General features: G+C 45.4%; 1 protein-coding gene across 1 annotated transcript; it reads left to right on the top strand.

The window, feature by feature from the left end:
* The first annotated feature begins 617 nt into the window (after nt 1–617).
* LOC125541060 (uncharacterized) lies at nt 618–1,732 on the top strand. The gene is made up of 4 exons (XM_048704551.2): nt 618–998; nt 1,094–1,191; nt 1,284–1,402; nt 1,493–1,732. Exons 1-4 carry the CDS (start codon nt 758–760, stop codon nt 1,578–1,580), a joined length of 546 nt encoding a protein of 181 aa, XP_048560508.1. The 5' UTR covers nt 618–757; the 3' UTR covers nt 1,581–1,732.
* Nucleotides 1,733–24,089: the final 22,357 nt, after the last annotated feature.

Below are 24,089 nucleotides of genomic sequence, written 5' to 3'. Positions count from 1 at the left end.
TCACTGTGCGAACTTGGGTACTGTGAACGTTTTGATGCCTGTGTTTAATATTTTTAAAGTTATTTTTAATGTTTTATTTGAGGTTTTGGGGGTTTATTTTCGCATCCAAACAAGCAGACCGTTTAGGATGCGGCTGACCCGTTCAGTGCACCGGCGCCCACACGACCGCAAATGGACGGCTATGTCCGTTTTCCTGCACCAAACGGACGAAAGTCGAACGAACCGGATGTCCGTTTGGGTCGCGCCTTGCAGTTGGCCTTAAACGAACCTCCTGCAATGAACATTCATTCGTTCGCTCGGGTGGCCTCACCAAGGAACGTTCATTCGTTCATTGGCGAAAATAAAGTGCCCCGCTCCCTATTCTGTTCTACCTTAGCACGCATCTCGAGTGCGTCAGAAATCGGCACGCACTGAGCTACCGAAGGAAAAGAAACAGTCACCGTGCCCCCGCGCCGTCGCTGTCGCCGCCGTCGCCATCCAGTCCAGCGGGAAGATCACGATCGAGAAGTGGAAAGCCAGAAAACCAAACGGAAACCGGGGCAGCGTGCCGCCAGTATCCATTATCTCCGGTCAGTCAGCGGCCACACGCAACTTGGCCTCCGCGGTTTCGTCGGTGCGCCTACTTCTCACATCTCCAGCTCGCATAAATAGCCCGCGGTCTGCAAGCTAGGACGGCAAGCAAACCACATCAGATCGAGCCAAGAAACCTTCTCTCATCATTTTTAATCGTCCGTCGTCCCATAGTTGACTCTTGTTCATGATGGCGGGGACCGAGGCAGCGTCTGCGGCCGCGGCGGCGGAGGCCAGTCCGGTGGAGGAGGGGACGACCAACAAGACGGTGGTGCTGGTCGGCGTGGACGACAGCGACCACAGCTACCGCGCGCTCGAGTGGGCCGTGCGTTACGTGGCGGAGACGGCCGGCCCCGGGGCGCCGGTGGAGCTCGTCGTCGTCCACGCCAAGCCGGCCGTGTCCTCCGTCGTCACGCTCGGCGGCCCCGGTACGTGCCGTCCGCGACCCCCTCCCTAACTAATTCTTGCTTATCTGAACCGGCCGGAGCGCTGATTTCTGGGGATCGGTCGATTTCACTTTCAGCCGCCGCCGGGGACGTGGTGAGGTACGTGGACGCGGACCTGCGCAGGAGGGCCGAGGAGGTCGTCGACAGGGCTCGCCGCCTCTGCGCCGCCAACTCGGTAACATCCACTACCAATTCCAGAAACGAGTAACAAGATCACGCCGATTGCTGCATGCTCTGCTTAACAGCCACATCTGGAATCGATCGCAGGTGCAGGGAGTGGTGAAGGTGATCGACGGGGAGCCGAGGTACGTGCTCTGCAACGCCGTCGAGAAGCACCACGCCGACTTGCTCGTCGTCGGCAGCCATGGCTACGGCGCCATCAAGAGGTAACTGATTTATTTATCTCCATTCTCCAGTCCCCCGTGCTGCAGAGCTAGTGGTCATGGATTGTGTCTGAACCTGGGCAATTCTTGCAGGGCATTTCTTGGGAGCGTGAGCGACTACTGCGCCCACCACGCGCACTGCTCGGTCATGATAGTCAAGCAGCCCAAGCCCAAGGAATGATCGATCGCCATTTCCAGTCCTCCAGTGTTGGCATTGTGCCATTTGCGTGCCCAGGCGCTGCACTGTATCCCTGTCTAATTACTGTACTCTATTAATTTGTTGGATCCTCCGAACGTTTATACATCGGTGCCTGACATGACGCTTTGGGTTCATCTTCTGGTGTCATCGCCGTTTGCCGCACTTGTTTGCATCATTAAGCCGGCAAGTTGAAAGATTGAGTGTACATTTATCTCTTGGATTGTCATTTCGGGCCATTGCACCGTCGATAACAAACACCTGAACAGAGATGAGCTTGATACCTAAGAGCATCTTCAACAGCCGTCCAACGCGTGGCGCGTTAAAAACCAGTCTGCAGCGCATCCATCGTCTGGTTTGACGCGGCGGGCAGCACTGGCTTCATCAGCCGCGCTAAAATGCAGCGCGCGCGTGTAGTTTCACCAGCGCGTAAAAATGCAGCGCGCGAGAGAAGCAGGCGCATGCTATATATTGCATTTTGGACACAAAATGAATTTCAAACATCACAAAACAAAGACATGGCATAATTTAAATCACACAAACAAGTTGATGACAAAAAGTTCATGCCCACAAGTTCAAATTCATGCCCACAACATCATCCAACCAAGTTCAAAATGCAAACCAAATTCATGACACAAACGAAAAACATATCAACAATCAAGCCTTGTCCTCGTCTTCCTCCGATTCATCCAACTCCTCCGAAGACGATTCTTCCTCCTCCTCTTCATTGTCGCGCGCCGCATCCTCATCACGTGAAGCTCGGAAAGTGTTGGCAAGATCTTCAACGGCGTTTTCATGCGAAGATGTGTGAGGCACAATGGAAGACATTCCGCCCATGGCGCCTGGAGGTGCACCCATGCCTCCCATGCCGGCCATGCCGCCCGGAGGTGCTCCGAAGCCACCCATGCCTCCCATGGTCTCCATGGTAGCTCCAAAGCCACCCGTGGCACCCATTCCGCCCATGCTAACTCCGAAGCCACCCATGTCTCCCATGCCGCCAAGGCCACCGCCACCCATGGAGCGAATCATGGCTCTTTTTTGGATCAAAACTTCTTCACGAGCAAGATTGAGATACTCCTTTTGCGCCTCATTGAGGATAGATGTGTCCAAGAAGAACAAGTGCTTCTCCCAATCCAACAGTCTAGATCGCTCCTCCATGCCCACCTTCCTCTCCTTCAATGCCACCTTCCTATCCTCGGCCGCCAACCTTCTCTCCTCGGTCGCGGTATCTTGGTTGTTGGCTCCTTGCCATCTTCCTCACCTCGTTGCCTTCTTTTTTTGCCTTCACAATAGCTTCCATAGCATTTTTGAGCTCATCATCTCCTTTTCTTTTCTTTTTTTGCGTCTTTCTTGGTCCCATCCGGTCGTTTTGGCTTCGAGTATGAAACCGAGTTTGGTGTGGGGCTTCTCTTGCCGTCATCACCTGATGCCTCCTCCTCATCATCATCCAAATCAATTGGTCGTTTGTTGCTCAAATCCAAATCATCCATATCATCACGCTTCTTCCATTTCTCATCATCCTTCAATGCTTCATAGCAATGAGGAAAGGTAAATGGCCTTCCTTTCTTGATCTTCCCCTTCTTGGTCCTCTTCTCCTCTCCTTTGAACAAGTTTTGTGCAATATTGAACTACATGAAAAAAACAAGTTAGCACTACAAACACCAACAACAAGCATGATGAACATAGATGAAATGGCACTTACCCTATCTTCATCATTAGTGCCACTTGGGTTCAACTTGTCAACCGCCTTTTGTGCGGCCGCCCACTTTTGACAATCCTTGTTGATTATCGACCACCGGGAGCGAAGAGATCGATCGAAGCGGTCAATTCCACTCTCGTCGTAGATCAAAGTGTTCCTTCATCCGGTTCCAATAAGCATATCTACTTTGATCACCTCCAACGGATGGATCCCTCGACACTTCCAACCAAGTTTTGCATAGCAAGACGTCTTCTTTATTGGTGTAGTTGCCTCCTGTTCCTTTTGGTGCGTCGACAATGATGGGTTTCGTAGTAATTTCAAAATTTTCCTACGCACACGCAAGATCATGGTGATGCATAGCAACGAGAGGGGAGAGTGTTGTCTACGTACCCTTGTAGACCGCAACGGAAGCGTTGACGCAACGTAGAGGAAGTAGTCGTACGTCTTCCCGATCCGACCGATCCAAGCACCGTTACTCCGGCACCTCCGAGTTCTTAGCACACGTACAGCTCGATGACGCTCCCCGGGCTCCGATCCAGTAAAGCTTCGGGGATGAGTTCTGTCAGCACAACGGCGTGGTGACGATGATGATGTTCTACCGACGCAGGGCTTCGCCTAAGCACTACAACGATATGATCGAGGTGGAATATGGTGGCAAGGGGCACCGCACACGGCTAAGGAACGATCACGTGGATCAACTTGTGTGTCTAGGGGTGCCCCCTGCCCCCGTATATAAAGGATCCAAGGGGAGGGGTGCGGCCGGCCCTATGGAGGCGCGCAGGAGGAGTCCTACTCCTACCGGGAGTAGGACTCCCCTCCCGTTCCTTGTCCAACTAGGAGAGGTGGAGGGAGAATAGGAAAGGGGGGGCGCCGCCCCTCCCTCCTTGTCCAATTCGGACTAGGGGGAGAGGGGGCGTGTGGCCTGCCCTGGCAGCCCCTTCCTCTTCTCCACATTTGGCCCATGAGGCCCATTAACCCCCCGGGGGGTTCCGGTAACCCCCCGGTGCTCCGGTTTTATCCGATACTTCTCCGGAACCCTTCCAGTGTCCGAATATAGTCATCGAATATATCAATCTTTATGTCTCGACCATTTTGAGACTCCTCGTCATGTCCATGATCACATCCGGGACTCCGAACTAACTTCGGTACATCAAAATGCATAAACTCATAATAACTGTCATCGTAACGTTAAGCGTGCGGACCCTACGGTTCGAGAACAATGTATACATGACTGAGACACATCTCCGGTCAATAACCAATAGCGGGACCTGGATGCCCATATTGGCTCCTACATATTCTACGAAGATCTTTATCGGTCAGACCGCATAACAACATACGTTGTTCCCTTTGTCATCGGTATGTTACTTGCCCGAGATTCGATCGTCGGTATCCAATACCTAGTTCAATCTCGTTACCGACAAGTCTCTTTACTCGTTCCGTAATACATCATCTCGCAACTATCTCATTAGTTGCAATGCTTGCAAGGCTTATGTGATGTGCATTACCGAGAGGGCCCAGAGATACCTCTCCGACAATCGGAGTGACAAATCCTAATCTCGAAATACGCCAACCCAACATCTACCTTTGGAGACACCTGTAGAGCTCCTTTATAATCACCCATTTACGTTGTGACGTTTGGTAGCACACAAAGTGTTCCTCCGGCAAACGGGAGTTGCATAATCTCATAGTCATAGGAACATGTATAAGTCATGAAGAAAGCAATAGCAACATACTAAACGATCGGATGCTAAGCTAATGGAATGGGTCATGTCAATCAGATCATTCACCTAATGATGTGATCCCATTAATCAAATAACAACTCTTTGTTCATGGTTAGGAAACATAACCATCTTTGATTAATGAGCTAGTCAAGTAGAGGCATACTAGTGACACTTTGTTTGTCTATGTATTCACACATGTATTATGTTTCCGGTTAATACAATTCTAGCATGAATAATAAACATTTATCATGATATAAGGAAATAAATAATAACTTTATTATTGCCTCTAGGGCATATTTCCTTCAGTCTCCCACTTGCACTAGAGTCAATAATCTAGATTACACAATAATGATTCTAACACCCATGGAGCTTTGGTGCTGATCATGTTTTGCTCGTGGAAGAGGCTTAGTCAACGGGTCTGCAACATTCAGATCCGTATGTATCTTGCAAATCTCTATGTCTCCTACCTGGACTAGATCCCGGATGGATTTGAAGCGTCTCTTGATGTGCTTGGTTCTCTTGTGAAATCTGGATTCCTTTGCCAAGGCAATTGCACCAGTATTGTCACAAAAGATTTTCATTGGACCCGATGCACTAGGTATGACACCTAGATCGGATATGAACTCCTTCATTTGCTGCTTTCGAAGCAGCTATGTACTCTGCTTCACATGTAGATCCCGCTACGACGCTTTGTTTAGAACTGCACCAACTGACAGCTCCACCGTTTAATGTAAACACGTATCCGGTCTGCGATTTAGAATCGTCCGGATCAGTGTCAAAGCTTGCATCAACGTAACCTTTTACGATGAGCTCTTTGTCACCTCCATATACGAGAAACATATCCTTAGTCCTTTTCAGGTATTTCAGGATGTTCTTGATCGCTGTCCAGTGATCCACTCCTGGATTACTTTGGTACCTCCCTGCTAAACTTATAGCAAGGCACACATCAGGTCTGGTACACAGCATTGCATACATGATAGAGCCTATGGCTGAAGCATAGGGAACATCTTTCATTTTCTCTCTATCTTCTGCAGTGGTCGGGCATTGAGTCTGACTCAACTTCACACCTTGTAACACAGGCAAGAACCCTTTCTTTGCTTGATCCATTTCGAACTTTTTCAAAATCTTGTCAAGGTATGTGCTTTGTGAAAGTCCAATTAGGCGTCTTGATCTATCTCTATAGATCTTTATGCCTAATATGTAAGCAGCTTCACCGAGGTCTTTCATTGAAAAACTCTTATTCAAGTATCCCTTTATGCTATCCAGAAATTCTATATCATTTCCAATCAGTAATATGTCATCCACATATAATATCAGAAATGCTACAGAGCTCCCACTCACTTTCTTGTAAATACAGGCTTCTCCGAAAGTCTGTATAAAACCAAATGCTTTGATCACACTATCAAAACGTTTATTCCAACTCCGAGAGGCTTGCACCAGTCCATAAATGGATCGCTGGAGCTTGGACACTTTGTTAGCTCCCTTTGGATCGACAAAACATTCCGGTTGCATCATATACAACTCTTCTTCCAGAAATCCATTCAGGAATGCAGTTTTGACATCCATCTGCCAAATTTCATAATCATAAAACGCGGCAATTGCTAACATGATTCGGACAGACTTAAGCATCGCTACGGGTGAGAAGGTCTCATCGTAGTCAACCCCTTGAACTTGTTGAAAACCTTTTGCGACAAGTCGAGCTTTGTAGACAGTAATATTACCGTCAGCGTCAGTCTTCTTCTTGAAAATCCATTTATTCTCAATTGCTTGCCGATCATCGGGCAAGTCAACCAAAGTCCATACTTTGTTCTCATACATGGATCCCATCTCAGATTTCATGGCTTCAAGCCATTTTGCGGAATCTGGGCTCACCATCGCTTCTTCATAGTTCGTAGGTTCATCATGATCTAGTAGCATGACTTCCAGAACAGGATTACCGTACCACTCTGGCGCGGATCTCACTCTGGTTGATCTACGAGGTTCAGTAGCATCTTGATCTGAAGTTTCATGATCATCATCATTAGCTTCCTCACTAACTGGTGTAGGTGTCACTGAAACAGTTTTCTGTGATGTACTACTTTCCAATAATCGAGCAGGTACAGTTACCTCGTCAAGTTCTACTTTCCTCCCACTCACTTCTTTCGAGAGAAACTCCTTCTCCAGAAAGTTTCTGAATTTAGCAACAAAAGTCTTGCCTTCGGATCTGTGATAGAAGGTGTATCCAATAGTTTCCTTTGGATATCCTATGAAGACACATTTCTCCGATTTGGGTTCGAGCTTATCAGGTTGAAGTTTTTTCACATAAGCATCGCAGCCCCAAACTTTCAGAAACGACAACTTTGGTTTCTTGCCAAACCACAGTTCATAAGGCGTTGTGTCAACGGATTTTGATGGTGCCCTATTTAACGTGAATGCGGCCGTCTCTAGAGCGTATCCCCAAAACGACAGCGGTAAATCAGTAAGAGACATCATAGATCGCACCATATCTAGTAAAGTACGATTACGACGTTCGGACACACCATTACGCTGTGGTGTTCCGGGTGGCGTGAGTTGCGAAACTATTCCACAATTTTTCAAATGTACACCAAACTCGTAACTCAAATATTCTCCTCCACGGTCAGATCGTAGAAAATTTATTTTCTTGTTACGATGATTTTCAACTTCACTCTGAAATTCTTTGAACTTTTCAAATGTTTCAGACTTATGTTTCATTAAGTAGATATACCCATATCTGCTTAAGTCATCTGTGAAGGTGAGAAAATAACGATATCCGCCACGAGCCTCAACATTCATCGGACCACATACATCTGTATGTATGATTTCTAATAAATCTGTTGCTCTCTCCATAGTTCCGGAGAACGGTGTTTTAGTCATCTTTCCCATGAGGCACGGTTTGCAAGTACCAAGTGATTCATAATCAAGTGATTCCAAAAGTCCATCAGTATGGAGTTTCTTCATGCGCTTTATACCGATATGACCTAAACGGCAGTGCCACAAATAAGTTGCACTATCATTATCAACTTTGCATCTTTTGGCTTCTACATTATGAATATGTGTATCACTACTATCGAGATTCAACAAGAATAGACCACTCTTCAAGGGTGCATGACCATAAAAGATATTACTCATATAAATAGAACAACCATTATTCTCTGATTTAAATGAATAACCGTCTCGCATTAAACAAGTTCCAGATATAATGTTCATGCTCAACGCTGGCACCAAATAACAATTATTTAGGTCTAATACTAATCCCGAAGGTAGATGTAGAGGTAGCGTGCCGACCGCGATCACATCGACTTTGGAACCGTTTCCCACGCGCATCGTCACCTCGTCCTTAGCCAATCTTCGCTTAATCCGTAGTCCCTGTTTCGAGTTGCAAATAATAGCAACAGAACCAGTATCAAATACCCAGGTGCTACTGCGAGCATTAGTAAGGTACACATCAATAACATGTATATCACATATACCTTTGTTCACCTTGCCATCCTTCTTATCCGCCAAATACTTGGGGCAGTTCCGCTTCCAGTGATCAGTCTGCTTGCAGTAGAAGCACTCAGTTTCAGGCTTAGGTCCAGACTTGGGTTTCTTCTCTTGAGGAGCAACTTGTTTGCCGTTCTTCTTGAAGTTCCCCTTCTTCTTCCCTTTGCCCTTTTTCTTGAAACTAGTGGTCTTGTTGACCATCAACACTTGAAGCTCCTTTTTGATTTCTACCTCCGCAGCTTTCAGCATTGCGAAGAGCTCGGGAATAGTCTTGTTCATCCCTTGCATATTATAGTTCATCACAAAGCTCTTGTAGCTTGGTGGCAGTGATTGGAGAATTCTGTCAATGGCGCAATCATCTGGAAGATTAACTCCCAATTGAATCAAGTGATTATTATACCCAGACATTTTGAGTATATGCTCACTGACAGAACTGTTCTCCTCCATCTTGCAGCTATAGAACTTATTGGAGACTTCATATCTCTCAATCCGGGCATTTTCTTGAAATATTAACTTCAACTCCTGGAACATCTCATATGCTCCATGACGTTCAAAACGTCGTTGAAGTCCCGATTCTAAGCCATAAAGCATGGCCCACTGAACTATCAAGTAGTCATCAGCTTTGCTCTGCCAGACGTTCATAACATCTGGTGTTGCTCCAGCAGCAGGCCTGGCACCCAGCGGTGCTTCCAGGACGTAATTCTTCTGAGCAGCAATGAGGATAATCCTCAAGTTACGGACCTAGTCCGTGTAATTGCTACCATCATCTTTCAACTTTGCTTTCTCAAGGAACGCATTAAAATTCAATGGAACAACAGCACGAGCCATCTATCTACAATCAAACATAAACAAGCAAGATACTATCAGGTACTAAGTTCATGATAAGTTTAAGTTCAATTAATCAAATTACTTAAGAACTCCCACTTAGATAGACATCCCTCTAATCCTCTAAGTGATCACGTGATCCAAATCAACTAAACCATGTCCGATCATCACGTGAGATGGAGTAGTTTCATTGGTGAACATCGCTATGTTGATCATATCTACTATATGATTCACGCTCGACCTTTCGTTCTCCGTGTTCCGAGGCCATATCTGTATATGCTTGGCTCGTCAAGTATAACTTGAGTATTCCGCGTGTGCAACTGTTTTGCACCCGTTGTATTTGAACGTAGAGCCTATCACACTCGATCATCACGTGGTGTCTCAGCACGAAGAACTTTCGCAACGGTGCATACTCAGGGAGAACACTTCTTGATAATTAAGTGAGAGATCATCTTATAATGCTACCATCAATCAAAGCAAGATAAGATGCATAAAAGATAAACATCACATGCAATCAATATAAGTGATATGATATGGCCATCATCATCTTGTGCCTGTGATCTCCATCTCCGAAGCACCGTCATGATCACCATCATCACCGGCGCGACACCTTGATCTTCATCGTAGCATCGTTGTCGTCTCGCCAATCTTATGCTTCTACGACTATCGCTACCGTTTAGTGATAAAGTAAAGCATTACATCGCGATTGCATTGCATACAATAAAGCGACAACCATATGGCTCCTGCCAGTTGCCGATAACTCGGTTACAAAACATGATCATCTCATACAATAAAATTTAGCATCATGTCTTGACCATATCACATCACAACATGCCCTGCAAAAACAAGTTAGACGTTCTCTACTTTGTTGTTGCAAGTTTTACGTGGCTGCTACGGGCTTAAGCAAGAACCAATCTCACCTACGCATCAAAACCACAACGATAGTTTGCCAAGTTGATGCCGTTTTAACCTTCGCAAGGACCGGGCGTAGCCACACTTGGTTCAACTAAAGTTGGAGAAACAGTCACCCGCAAGCCACCTTTGTGCAAAGCACGTCGGGAGAACCGGTCCCGCGTAAGCGTACGCGTAATGTCGGTCCGGGCCGCCTCATCCAACAATACCGCCGAACCAAAGTATGACATGCTGGTAGGAAGTATGACTTATATCGCCCACAACTCACTTGTGTTCTACTCGTGCATATAACATCAAACCATAAAACCTAGGCTCGGATGCCACTAATGGGTTTCGTAGTAATTTCAAAATTTTCCTACGCACACGCAAGATCATGGTGATGCATAGCAATGAGAGGGGAGAGTGTTGTCTACGTACCCTCGTAGACCGCAACGGAAGCGTTGGCGCAACATAGAGGAAGTAGTCGTACGTCTTCCCGATCCGACCGATCCAAGCACCGTTACTCCGGCACCTCCGAGTTCTTAGCACACGTACAGCTCGATGACGCTCCCCGGGCTTCGATCCAGCAAAGCTTCGGGGATGAGTTCCGTCAGCACAACGGCGTGGTGACGATGATGATGTTCTACCGACGCAGGGCTTCGCCTAAGCACTACAACGATATGATCGAGGTGGAATATGGTGGCCGGGGGCACCGCACACGGCTAAGGAACGATCACGTGGATCAACTTGTGTGTCTAGGGGTGCCCCATGCCCCCGTATATAAAGGATCCAAGAGGAGGGGGTGCGGCCGGCCCTATGGAGGCGCGCAGGAGGAGTCCTACTCCTACCGGGAGTAGGACTCCCCTCTCGTTCCTTGTCCAACTAGGAGAGGTGGAGGGAGAATAGGAAAGGGGGGGCGCCGCCCCTCCCTCCTTGTCCAATTCGGACTAGGGGGAGAGGGGGCACGCGGCCTGCCCTGGCAGCCCCTTCCTCTTCTCCACATTAGGCCCATGAGGCCCATTAACCTCCCGGGGGGTTCCGGTAACCCCCCGGTGCTCCGGTTTTATCCGATACTTCTCCGGAACCCTTCCGGTGTCCGAATATAGTCATCCAATATATCAATCTTTATGTCTCGACCATTTCGAGACTCCTCTTCATGTCCATGATCACATCCGGGACTCCGAACTAACTTCGGTACATCAAAATGCATAAACTCATAATAACTGTCATCGTAACGTTAAGCGTGCGGACCCTACGGTTCGAGAACAATGTAGACATGACTGAGACACATCTCCGGTCAATAACCAATAGCGGGACCTGGATGCCCATATTGGCTCCTACATATTCTATGAAGATCTTTATCGGTCAGACCGCATAACAACATACGTTGTTCCCTTTGTCATCGGTATGTTACTTGCCCGAGATTCGATCATCGGTATCCAATACCTAGTTCAATCTCGTTACCGACAAGTCTCTTTACTCGTTCCGTAATACATCATCTCGCAACTAACTCATTAGTTGCAATGCTTGCAAGGCTTATGTGATGTGCATTACCGAGAGGGCCCAAAGATACCTCTCCGACAATCGGAGTGACAAATCCTAATCTCGAAATACGCCAACCCAACATCTACCTTTGGAGACACCTGTAGAGCTCCTTTATAATCACCCATTTACGTTGTGACGTTTGGTAGCACACAAAGTGTTCCTCCGGCAAACGGGAGTTGCATAATCTCATAGTCATAGGAACATGTATAAGTCATGAAGAAAGCAATAGCAACATACTAAACGATCGGATGCTAAGCTAATGGAATGGGTCATGTCAATCAGATCATTCACCTAATGATGTGATCCCATTAATCAAATAACAACTCTTTGTTCATGGTTAGGAAACATAACCATCTTTGATTAATGAGCTAGTCAAGTAGAGGCATACTAGTGACACTTTGTTTGTCTATGTATTCACACATGTATTATGTTTTCGGTTAATACAATTCTAGCATGAATAATAAACATTTATCATGATATAAGGAAATAAATAATAACTTTATTATTGCCTCTAGGGCATATTTCCTTCAGTCTCCCACTTGCACTAGAGTCAATAATCTAGATTACACAGTAATGATTCTAACACCGATGGAGCTTTGGTGCTGATCATGTTTTGCTCGTGGAAGAGGCTTAGTCAACGGGTCTGCAACATTCAGATCTGTATGTATCTTGCAAATCTCTATGTCTCCCACCTGGACTAGATCCCGGATGGAATTGAAGCGTCTCTTGATGTGCTTGGTTCTCTTGTGAAATCTAGATTCCTTTGCCAAGGCAATTGCACCAGTATTGTCACAAAAGATTTTCATTGGACCCGATGCACTAGGTATGACACCTAGATCGGATATGAACTCCTTCATCCAGACTCCTTCATTTGCTGCTTCCGAAGCAGCTATGTACTCTGCTTCACATGTAGATCCCGCTACGACGCTTTGTTTAGAACTGCACCAACTGACAGCTTCACCATTTAATGTAAACACGTATCCGGTCTGCGATTTAGAATCGTCCGGATCAGTGTCAAAGCTTGCATCAACGTAACCTTTTACGATGAGCTCTTTGTCACCTCCATATACGAGAAACATATCCTTAGTCCTTTTCAGGTATTTCAGGATGTTCTTGATCGCTGTCCAGTGATCCACTCCTGGATTACTTTGGTACCTCCCTGCTAAACTTATAGCAAGGCACACATCAGGTCTGGTACACAACATTGCATACATGATAGAGCCTATGGCTGAAGCATAGGGAACATCTTTCATTTTCTCTCTATCTTCTGCAGTGGTCGGGCATTGAGTCTGACTCAACTTCACACCTTGTAACACAGGCAAGAACCCTTTCTTTGCTTGATCCATTTCGAACTTTTTCAAAATCTTGTCAAGGTATGTGCAACGCTTATTTAATGCGGCTATTGGAGATGCTCTAAGCGGATACTACCTGATGATAATGCATTCAAGAGAACCTTAAGCTAATAAGGTGGACTGAATTGTAAAAAAGCACATGTTCTAAGTTTAATTTCGAATTTACTACCTCAGGCATCTAAACGGTCAGCAAAACGGTGCGACCAATCTGTGACATGTCAACGCTTACGGAGGGCCCGTCGCCGGTCCCATGATCTTCATGATAGAGAGTCTCTTATTTTGTCACTTTCATATACTAGTGGGAAATTTTCATTATAGAACTTGGCTTGTATATTCCAACGATGGGCTTCCTCAAATGCCCTAGGTCTTCGTGAGCAAGCAAGTTGGATGCACACCCACTTAGTTTCTTTTGTTGAGCTTTCATACATTTATAGCTCTAGTGCATCTGTTGCATGGCAATCCGTACTCACTCACATTGATATCTATTGATGGGAATCTTCATAGCCCATTAATACGCCTAGTTGATGTGAGACCATCTTCCTCCTTTTTGTCTTCTCCACAACCATCACTCTATTCCACATATAGTGCTATGTCCATGGCTCAAGCTCATGTATTGCGTGAAAGTTGAAAAAGTTTGAGAATATTAAAGTATGAAACAATTGCTTGGCTTGTCATCGAGATTGTGCATGATTTGAATATTTTGTGTGACAAAGATGGAGCATAACTAAACTATATGATTTTGTAGGGATGAACTTTCTTTGGCCATGTTATTTTGAGAAGACATAATTACTTTGTTAGTATGCTTGAAGTATTATTATTTTTATGTCAATATTAAACTTTTGTTTTGAATCTTATGGATCTGAATATTCATGCCACAATAAATAAAATTACATTGATAATTATGTTAGGTAGCATTCCACATCAAAAATTCTGCTTTTATCATTTACCTACTCAAGGACGAGCAGGAATTAAGCTTGGGGATGCTTGATACGTCTCCAACGTATCTATAATCTTTGATTGTTCCATGCTATTATATTATCCATCTAGGACGTTTTATAGGCATTTATATGCTATTTTATATGATTTTTGGGACTAACCTATTAACCTAGAGCCCAGTGCCAGTTTCTGTTTTTTCCTTGTTTTTGAGTTTTACAGAAAAGGAATACCAAACGGAGTCCAATTGACGTGCCAATTTTTGACGATTTTTTATGGACCAAAAGAAGCCCCCGGAGTAAAAGAGTTGGGCCATAAGAGTCCCGAGCCATCCACGAGAGTGGGGGGCGCGCCCTACCCCCTAGGCACGTCCCCCTATCTCGTGGACGACTCGGAGACCCCCCCCCCTGACGTGAGACCTACGCCAAAAATTCCTATAAATACAGAAACCTCCAGAAAATAACCTAGGTCGGGAGTTCCACCGCAGCAAGCCTCTGTAGCCACCAAAAACCAATCAAGACCCTGTTCCGGTACCCTGCCGGAGGGGGGAATCATCACCGGTGGCCATCTTCATCATCCCGGCGCTCTTCATGACGAGGAGGGAGTAGTTCACCCTCGGGGCTGAGGGTATGTACCAGTAGCTATGTGTTTGATCTCTCTCTCTCTCTCTCTCTCTCTCTCTCTCGTGTTCTTGATTCGGCACGATCTTGATGTATCGTGAGCTTTGCTATTATACTTGGATCTTATGATGTTTCTCCCCCTCTACTCTCTTGTAATGGATTGATTTTTCCCTTTGAAGTTATCTTATCGGATTGAGTCTTTAAGGATTTGAGAACACTTGATGTATGTCTTGCATGTGCTTATCTGTGGTGGCAATGGGATATTCAGGTGATCCACTTGATGTATGTTTTGGTGATCAACTTGCGAGTTCCGTGACCTTGTGAACTTATGCATAGGGGTTGGCACACGTTTTTGTCTTGACTCTCCAGTAGAAACTTTGGGGCACTCTTTGAAGTTCTTTGTGTTGGTTGAATAGATGAATATGAGATTGTGTGATGCATATCATATAATCATACCCACAGATACTTGAGGTGACATTGGAGTATCTAGGTGACATTAGGGTTTTGGTTGATTTGTGTCTTAAGGTGTTATTCTAGTACGAACTCTAGGATAGATCGAACGGAAAGAATAGCTTCGTGTTATTTTACTACGGACTCTTGAATAGATCAATCAAAAAGGATAACTTTGAGGTGGTTTCGTACCCTACAATAATCTCTTCGTTTGTTCTCTGCTATTAGTGACTTTGGAGTGACTCTTTATTGCATGTTGAGGGATAGTTATATGATCTAATTATGTTATTATTGTTGATAGAACTTGCACTAGTGAAAGTATGAACCCTAGGCCTTGTTTCAACGCATTGCAATAACGTTTGTGCTCACTTTTATCATTAGTTACGTTGCTGTTTTTATATTTCATATTACAAAAACCTATATCTACCATCCATATTGCACTTGTATCACCATCTATTTGCCGAACTAGTGCACCTATACAATTTACCATTGTATTGGGTGTGTAGGGGACACAAGAGACTCTTTGCTATTTGGTTGCAGGGTTGTTTAAGAGAGACCATCTTCATCCTATGCCTCCCACGGATTGATAAACCTTAGGTCATCCACTTGAGGGAAATTTGCTACTATCCTACAAATCTCTGCACTTGGAGGCCCAACAACGTCTACAAGAAGAAGGTTGTGTAGTAGACATCATCGTGAATAGTTATCATAATTTGCCATGGTTAATTACTAAAAAAATCATGGTAAATATAAAAGTTTGTAGGGTCTAGTCAAAAACCAGTTTGGCCACGACAAGAGTAGTTGTTCTTTGCCATTCTATGAAAAAATCATGGCAATTTTTTGTTGGAAATATGCCCTAGAGGCAATAATAAAATGGTTATTATTATATTTCCTTGTTCATGATAATTGTCTATTGTTCATGCTATAATTGTATTAACCGGAAACCGTAATACATGTGTGAATACATAGATCGTAATATGTCCCTAGTAAGCCTCTAGTTGACTAGCTCGTTGATCAATAGATGGTCATGGTTTCCTGACCATGGACATTGGATGCCATTGATAACGGGATCACATCATTAGGAGAATGATGTGATGGACAAGACCCAATCTTAAGCGTAGCACAAGATCGTGTAGTTCGTTTGCTAAAGCTTTTCTAATGTCAAGTATCATTTCCTTAGACCATGAGATTGTGCAACTCCCGGATACCGTAGGAATGCTTTGGGTGTACCAAACGTCACAAAGTAACTGGGTGGCTATAAAGGTGCACTACAGGTATCTCCGAAAGTGTCTGTTGGGTTGGCATGAATTGAGACTGGGATTTGTCACTCCGTATGACGGAGAGGTATCTCTGGTCCCACTCGGTAATGCATCATCATAATGAGCTCAATGTGACTAAGGAGTTAGCCACGGGATCATGCGTTACGGAACGAGTAAAGAGACTTGCCAGTAACAAGATTAAACGAGGTATGGGGATACCGATGATCGAATCTCGGGCAAGTAACATACCGATAGACAAAGGGAATTGTATACGGGATTGATTGAATCCCCGACATCGTGGTTCATCCGTTGAGATCATCGTGGAACATGTGGGAGCCAATATGGGTATCCAGATCCCACTATTGGTTATTGGCCGGAGAGATGTCTCGGTCATGTCTGCATGGTTTCTGAACCCATAGGGTCTACACACTTAAGGTTCGGTGACGCTAGAGTTGTTATGGGAAATAGTATGTGGTTACCGAAGGTTGTTCGGAGTCCCGGATGAGATCCTGGACGAGACGAGGAGTTCCGGAATGGTCCGAAGGTGAAGATCGATATATTGGACGAAGGGTATTGGAGTCCGGAATTGTTCCGGAGGTACCGGGTGACGACCAGCGTGTCTGAAAGGGGTTTTGGAGGCCCCGACAAGCGTTGGAGGGCCTTATGGGCCAAGGGGAGGGGGCACATCAGCCCACTAAGGGGATGAGCCCCCCTCCCACCCCATCTCACGTAACTTGGAGAGGTGGGGGCGCCTCCCCTAGGGCAGCCACCCCTCCCGTCTTGGGGGGCAAGTTTCCTAGGGGTGGGGGCGCCCAAACCCATCTAGCGTTTCCCCTGTGGCCGCCGCCCCTCCCCTAGGGAACCCTAGGGCGCCTCCTCCACCCCCTCCCCCTATGTATAGTGATGGAGAGAGAGGGCAGCCGCACCCTTCTGCTGGCGCAGCCCCTCCCCCTCTCCTACACCCCTTCTCCTCCGTAGTGCTTGGCGAAGCCCTGCCGGAGAACCACAAGCTCCATCACCACCACGTCGTCGTGCTGTCGGAGTTCTCCCTCAACTTCTCCTATCCCCTTGCTGGATCAAGAATAAGGAGACGTCCACGGGCTGTACGTGTGTTGAACGCGGAGGCGCCGTTGTTCGGCGCTTAGATAGGAATCGACCGCGATCTGAATCGCTGCGTGTACGACTCCACCAACCACGTTCTTGTAACGCTTCCGCTTAGCGATCTTCAAGGGTATGAAGATGCACTCTCTCTCTCTCTCGTTGCTAGTATCTCCTAGATTGATACACGTAGGAAAATTTTGAATTATTGCTACGTTCCCCAACATTTTTAATATTTTTTTACCAATACAATACTAGTTGTTCTTTGCCATGTCCGTATATAGAATGGACAACTGAAGCACAAAAGTATGAACACGAAAAGTGCCATGGAAAATACAGATAAAAATTGACATGCTATTTTAAAAAATTGCCATGTTCTTAATGAGGAAAGTGCCATGTGTGTAAAGTAAACACTAGTTATGAACCAGGCATTGCTGTAGCGACCAGACCTCAAACGGTCCAATCTCTATGCTCAGGTGTCATCCCTGGATCAGTAATGCTGACACCACACAGTACTTGAAGGATTTATAATAGAGTAGCAATCACACACTTATTACATCGAGTGTCTCAAAAGAGAACTTATTACAATAAATATGGCTTAAGGCCATCTAATAACGATAACAGCGGAAGGCTTGGAAGATAAGTGAGTCCATCAACTCCAACGGCATCATTGAGTATAGAACCACGACCTAAAGGCACCTTAATCGTCGTCTGAAAAGTCTGCAACATGAACATTGCAGCCCGAAACGGGTCAGCACATGGAATATGCTGGCAAAGTAACACATATAGACTTGACTATGATGAGACTCTCTCAATCATAGCGATGCTAAAGTCTGTTAGAACTATGTTAGCAGTTGCTGCATTTCATTTACGAAATCAGGCAGATGGATGTCAAAACAAAGTTTCCTTGCCGGTTTCCGTGAGGAAAGGTTGTATGCGATACAACCAAAAGGTTTTTGTCTATCCTAAGGATGCTAAAAGGTATGCAAACTCCAGCAATCCTTCTATGGACTGGAGCAAGCATATCGGAGTTGGAACATATGCTTTGATGAGGCAATCAAAGCATTTGGGTTTATACAAAGTTTGCAAGAAACTTGTATTTGCAAGAAAGTGAGTGGGAGCACTACAACATTTCTGATAGGTATATATGGATGACATATTGTTGATCGGAAATGATGTAGAATTTCTAGAAAGAATAAAGGGTTGTTTGAATGGAGTTTTTCAAAGGAAGACCTGTGTAAAACTACTTACATGTTGGGTATCAAGATCTATAGAGATAGATCAAGACGCCTGATAAGACTTTCACAGAGCACATAGCTTGACATGATCTTGAAGGAGTTCAAGATGGACCCTTCAAAGAAGGATTTCTTGCCTGTGTTGTGAGGTGTGAAGTTAAGACTTGAAGCTCGACCACGGCAGAAGAAAGAGAAAGGACGAAAGTCGTCCCCTATGCCTTAGCCATAGGCTCTATACGATATGTCGTGCTGTGTACCGCGATGTGCCTTGCCACGTGTCTGGCAAGGGGGTACAAGAGTGATCCAGGAGTGGATCATTGGACAACGGTCAAAATTGTATTTAGGAATAAGGAAATGTTTCTCGTTTATGGAGGTGATAAAGAGTTCGGCATAAAGGGTTATGTTGATGCAAGCTTTAACACCTATCCGGATGACTCTGAGTAGCAAACCGGATACGTATAGTGGAGCAACTATTTGGAATAGCTCCAAGTGGAGCATAGTAGCAACATCTACAATATGAAATCGAGATTTGCGAAGAACACACGGATCTGAATGTTGCAGACCCGTTGACTAAAACCTCTCTCGTAAGCATAACATGATCAAACCCTAGAACTCATTGAGTGTTAATCACATGGTGATGTGAACTAGATTATTGACTCTAGTAAACTCTTTGGGTATTAGTCACATGGCGATGTGAACTATGAGTGTTAATCACATGGCGATGTGAACTAGATTATTGACTCTAGTGCAAGTGGGAGACTGTTGGAAATATGCCCTAGAGGCAATAATAAAATGGTTATTATTATATTTCCTTGTTCATGATAATTGTCTATTGTTCATGCTATAATTGTATTAACCGGAAACCGTAATACATGTGTGAATACATAGATCGTAATATGTCCCTAGTAAGCCTCTAGTTGACTAGCTCATTGATCAATAGATGGTCATGGTTTCCTTACCATGGACATTGGATGTCGTTGATAACGGGATCACATCATTAGGAGAATGATGTGATGGACAAGACCCAATCTTAAGCGTAGCACAAGATCGTGTAGTTCGTTTGCTAAAGCTTTTCTAATGTCAAGTATCATTTCCTTAGACCATGAGATTGTGCAACTCCCGGATACTGTAGGAATGCTTTTGGTGTACCAAACGTCACAACGTAACTGGGTGGCTATAAAGGTGCACTACAGGTATCTCCGAAAGTGTCTGTTGGGTTGGCATGAATTGAGACTGGGATTTGTCACTCCGTATGACGGAGAGGTATCTTTGGGCCCACTCGGTAATGCATCATCATAATGAGCTCAATGTGACTAAGGAGTTAGCCACGGGATCATGCGTTATGGAACGAGTAAAGAGACTTGCCAGTAACAAGATTGAACGAGGTATGGGGATACCGATGATCGAATCTCGGGCAAGTAACATACTGATAGGCAAAGGGAATTGTATACGGGATTGATTGAATCCCCGACATCGTGGTTCATCCGATGAGATGATCGTGGAACATGTGGGAGCCAATATGGGTATCTTGATCCCGCTATTGGTTATTGGCCGGAGAGATGTCTCAGTCATGTCTGCATGGTTCCCGAACCCGTAGGGTCTACACACTTAAGGTTCAGTGACGCTAGAGTTGTTGTGGGAAATAGTATGGGGTTACCAAAGGTTGTTCAGAGTCCCAGATGAGATCCTGGATGTGACGAGGAGTTCCGGAATGGTCCGGAGGTGAAGATTGATATATTGGACGAAGGGTATTGGAGTCCGGAATTGTTCCGGAGGTACCGGGTGACGACCAGTGTGTCTGAAAGGGGTTTCGGAGGCCCCGACAAGCGTTGGAGGGCCTTATGGGCCAAGGGGAGGGGGCACATCAGCCCACTAAGGGGCTGAGCCCCCCCACCCTATCTCACGTAACTTGGAGAGGTGGGGGCGCCTCCCCTAGGGCAGCCACCCCTCCCGGCTTGGGGGGCAAGTTTCCTAGGGGTGGGGGCGCCCAAACCCATCTAGGGTTTCCCCTGTGGCCGCCGCCCCTCCCCTAGGGAACCCTAGGGCGCCTCCTCCACCCCCTCCCCCTATATATAGTGAGGGAGAGAGAGGGCAGCCGCACCCTTCCGCTGGCGCAGCCCCTCCCCCTCTCCTACACCTCCTCCTCCTCCGTAGTGCTTGGCGAAGCCCTGCCGGAGAACCACAAGCTCCATCACCACCACGTTGTCGCACTGTCGGAGTTCTCCCTCAACTTCTCCTCTCCCCTTGCTGGATCAAGAAGAAGGAGACGTCCATGGGCTGTATGTGTGTTGAACGCAGAGGTGCCGTTGTTCGGCGCTTAGATAGGAATCGACCGCGATCTGAATCGCTGCGTGTACAACTCCACCAACCATGTTCTTGTAACGCTTCCGCTTAGCGATCTTCAAGGGTATGAAGATGCACTCCCTCTCTCCCGTTGCTAGTATCTCCTAGATTGATCTTGGTGACACGTAGGAAAATTTTGAATTATTGCAATGTTCCCAAACAGTGGTATCAGAGCTAGGTCTATGCGTAGATTCTATGCACGAGTAGAACACAAAGCAGTTGTGGGCGATGATTTGTTCAATTTGCTTACCGTTACTAGTCTTATCTTAATATGGCGGCATTGTGGGATGATGTGGCCTGGACCGACCTTACACATACGCTTACGTGAGACTGGTTCCACCGACTGACATGCACTTGATGCATAAGGTGGCTGGCGGGTGTCTATCTCTCCCACTTTAGTCGGATCGAATTCGATGAAAAGGGTCCTTATGAAGGGTAAATAGCAATTGGCATATCACTGTTGTGGTTTTGCGTAGGTAAGAAACGTTCTTACTAGAGACCCATAGCAGCCACGTAAAACATGCAACAACAATTAGAGGACGTCTAACTTGTTTTTGCAGGGTATGCTATGTGATGTGATATGGCCAAAAGGATTTGATGAATGATATATGTGATGTATGAGATTGATCATGTTCTTGTAATAGGAATCACGACTTTCATGTCGATGAGTATGACAACCGGCAGGAGCCATAGGAGTTGTCTTAATTTATTTATGACCTGCGTGTCAATGAAAACACCATGTAATTACTTTACTTTATTGCTAACCGTTAGCCATAGTAGTAGAAGTAATACTTGGCGAGGTAACTTCATGAAGACACGATGATGGAGATCATGGTGTCATGCCGGTGATGATGGTGTTCATGCCGCGCCTCGAAGATGGAGATCAAAGGCGCGGCCATATCATGTCACTTTATGATTTGCATGTGATGTTTGTCATGTTTACATCTTATTTGCTTAGAACGACGGTAGCATAAATAAGATGATCCCTCACTAAAATTTCAAGAAAGTGTTCCCCCCTAACTGTGCACCGTTGCCAAGGCTCGTTGTTTCGAAGCACCTCGTGATGATCGGGTGTGATAGATTCTAACGTTCGAATACAATGGGTGTAAGCCAGATTTACACATGCAAAACACTTAGGTTGACTTGACGAGCCTAGCATGTACAGACATGGCCTCGGAACACGAGAGACTGAAAGGTCGAACATGAGTCGTATAGTAGATACGATCAACATGGAGATGTTCACCATTGATGACTAGTCCGTCTCACGTGATGATCGGACACGACCTAGTCGATTTGGATCATGTATCACTTAGATGACTAGAGGGATGTCTATCTGAGTGGGAGTTCATTGAATAATTTGATTAGATGAACTTAATTATCATGAACATAGTCTAAATTGTCTTTACAAATTATGTTGTGGATTAATAGCTCGCTCTTTAGCTCTTTGTTTTAATACGTTCCTAGAGAAGGACTAAGTTGAAAGATATTGTAAGCAATTGTGCGGACTAGGGCCGTAGTCTGAGGATTTTCCTCACTACTACATAGAAGGCTTCTGTCCTTGATGCACCACTCGGTGTGCCAACCCCTCTGGCGTCGTTTGTGGATGTTGTGAACATCTAGTAGACACGTTCTGATGACTACCTGATAGTTTAGTGCGCCATGCTTTACGGGTTAGAGTCGGGGCTCCAAAAGCGTTTTGAACGCCATAGAACATATGAGATGTTCGAAGAGCTGAAATTGGTATTTCAGGCTCATGCCCGTGTTGAGAGGTTGAGACCTATGACAAGACCTTTGCCTACAAGATAGAGGAGAATAGCTCAGCCAGTGAGCATGCGCTCAGAATGTCTGGGTAGTTCAATCACTTGAATCAAGTGGGAGTTAATATTCCAGATAAGAGAGTGATTGAAAAAAGTTGTCCAGTCGCTATCACCAAGCTACTAGAGTTTCGTGATGAACTATAACATGCAAGGGAAGATAATCCAGGAGCTGTTCGTCGTGCCTAAGGCCGTAAAGGTATAAATCAATAAGGGGCATCAAGTGTTGATGGTTAACAAGAGCACTGGTTTCAAAGAAGGGCAAGGGCAAGAAGGGAAACTTCTTGAATGGAAAGCAAGTTGCCGCTCCAGTGAAGAAACCCAAGAACCCAAACCCGAGACAAAGTGCTTCTATTAGGGGAACGGTCACTGGTAGCGGAACTGCCTCAAATACTTGGTAGATAAGAAGGCTGTTAACTTCAACAAAGTATATTTGATATATGTGTGTTATTGATGTGTACCTTACTAGTACTCCTAGTAGAACCTGGGTATTAGATACCGGTTCAGTTGCTAATATTGGTAACTCAAAACAAAAGCTACGGAATTAACGGAGACTGGCTAAGGGCGAGGTGACGATGTGTGTTGGAAGTGTTTCCAAGGTTGATGTGATCACCATCGCACGCTCCCTCTACCCTCGGGATTAGTGTTGAACCTAGATAAATGTTGCTTTGCATTGGTGTCTACGTTGAGCATGAACATGATTAGATCATGTTTATTGCAATACTGTTATTCATTGAAGTCAGAGAATAATGGTTATTCTGTTTACATGAATAATACCTTCTATGGTCATGCACCCAATGTGAATGGTTTATTGAATCCCGGTCGTAGTTATACACATGTTCATAACATTGATGCCAAAAGATGTAGAGTTGATAATGATAGTACCACTTTCATGTGGCACTGCCGCTTAGGTCATATTGGTGTAAGGCGCATGAAAGAACCTCCATGCTAATGGACTTTTGAAGTCACTTGATTTTGAATCACTTGACACATGCGAACCATGCCTCTTTGGCAAGATGACTAAACCCCGTTCTTTGGAACAATGGAACAGGCAAGTGACTTGTTGGAAATCATACGTGCTGATGTGAGCGGTCCGATGAGTGTTGACGCGCGCGGTGGATATCGTTATTTTCTCACCTTTATCGGTGAATTGAATAGATATGGGTATATTTACTTAATGAAGCATAAGTCTTAAATGTTTGAAAAGTTCAAGCAATTTCAGAGTG

Source organism: Triticum urartu, chromosome 2A, assembly GCF_056163025.1.
Source record: "Triticum urartu cultivar PI428250 chromosome 2A, HENAU_Tu73, whole genome shotgun sequence".
In the NCBI taxonomy this organism is placed as follows: Eukaryota; Viridiplantae; Streptophyta; class Magnoliopsida; order Poales; family Poaceae; genus Triticum; species Triticum urartu.
Note: the sequence above shows the minus strand (reverse complement) of the source record. Positions and strands in the feature narration are given on the sequence as shown.

Coding starts and splice junctions, on each gene's coding strand:
- LOC125541060 (XM_048704551.2), top strand. CDS start 758: ATGATGGCGGGGACCGAGGCAGCGTCTGCGGCCGCGGCGGCGGAGGCC. Junction 999..1,093: donor CGTCACGCTCGGCGGCCCCG/GTACGTGCCGTC, acceptor TTTCACTTTCAG/CCGCCGCCGGGGACGTGGTG. Junction 1,192..1,283: donor GCCTCTGCGCCGCCAACTCG/GTAACATCCACT, acceptor AATCGATCGCAG/GTGCAGGGAGTGGTGAAGGT.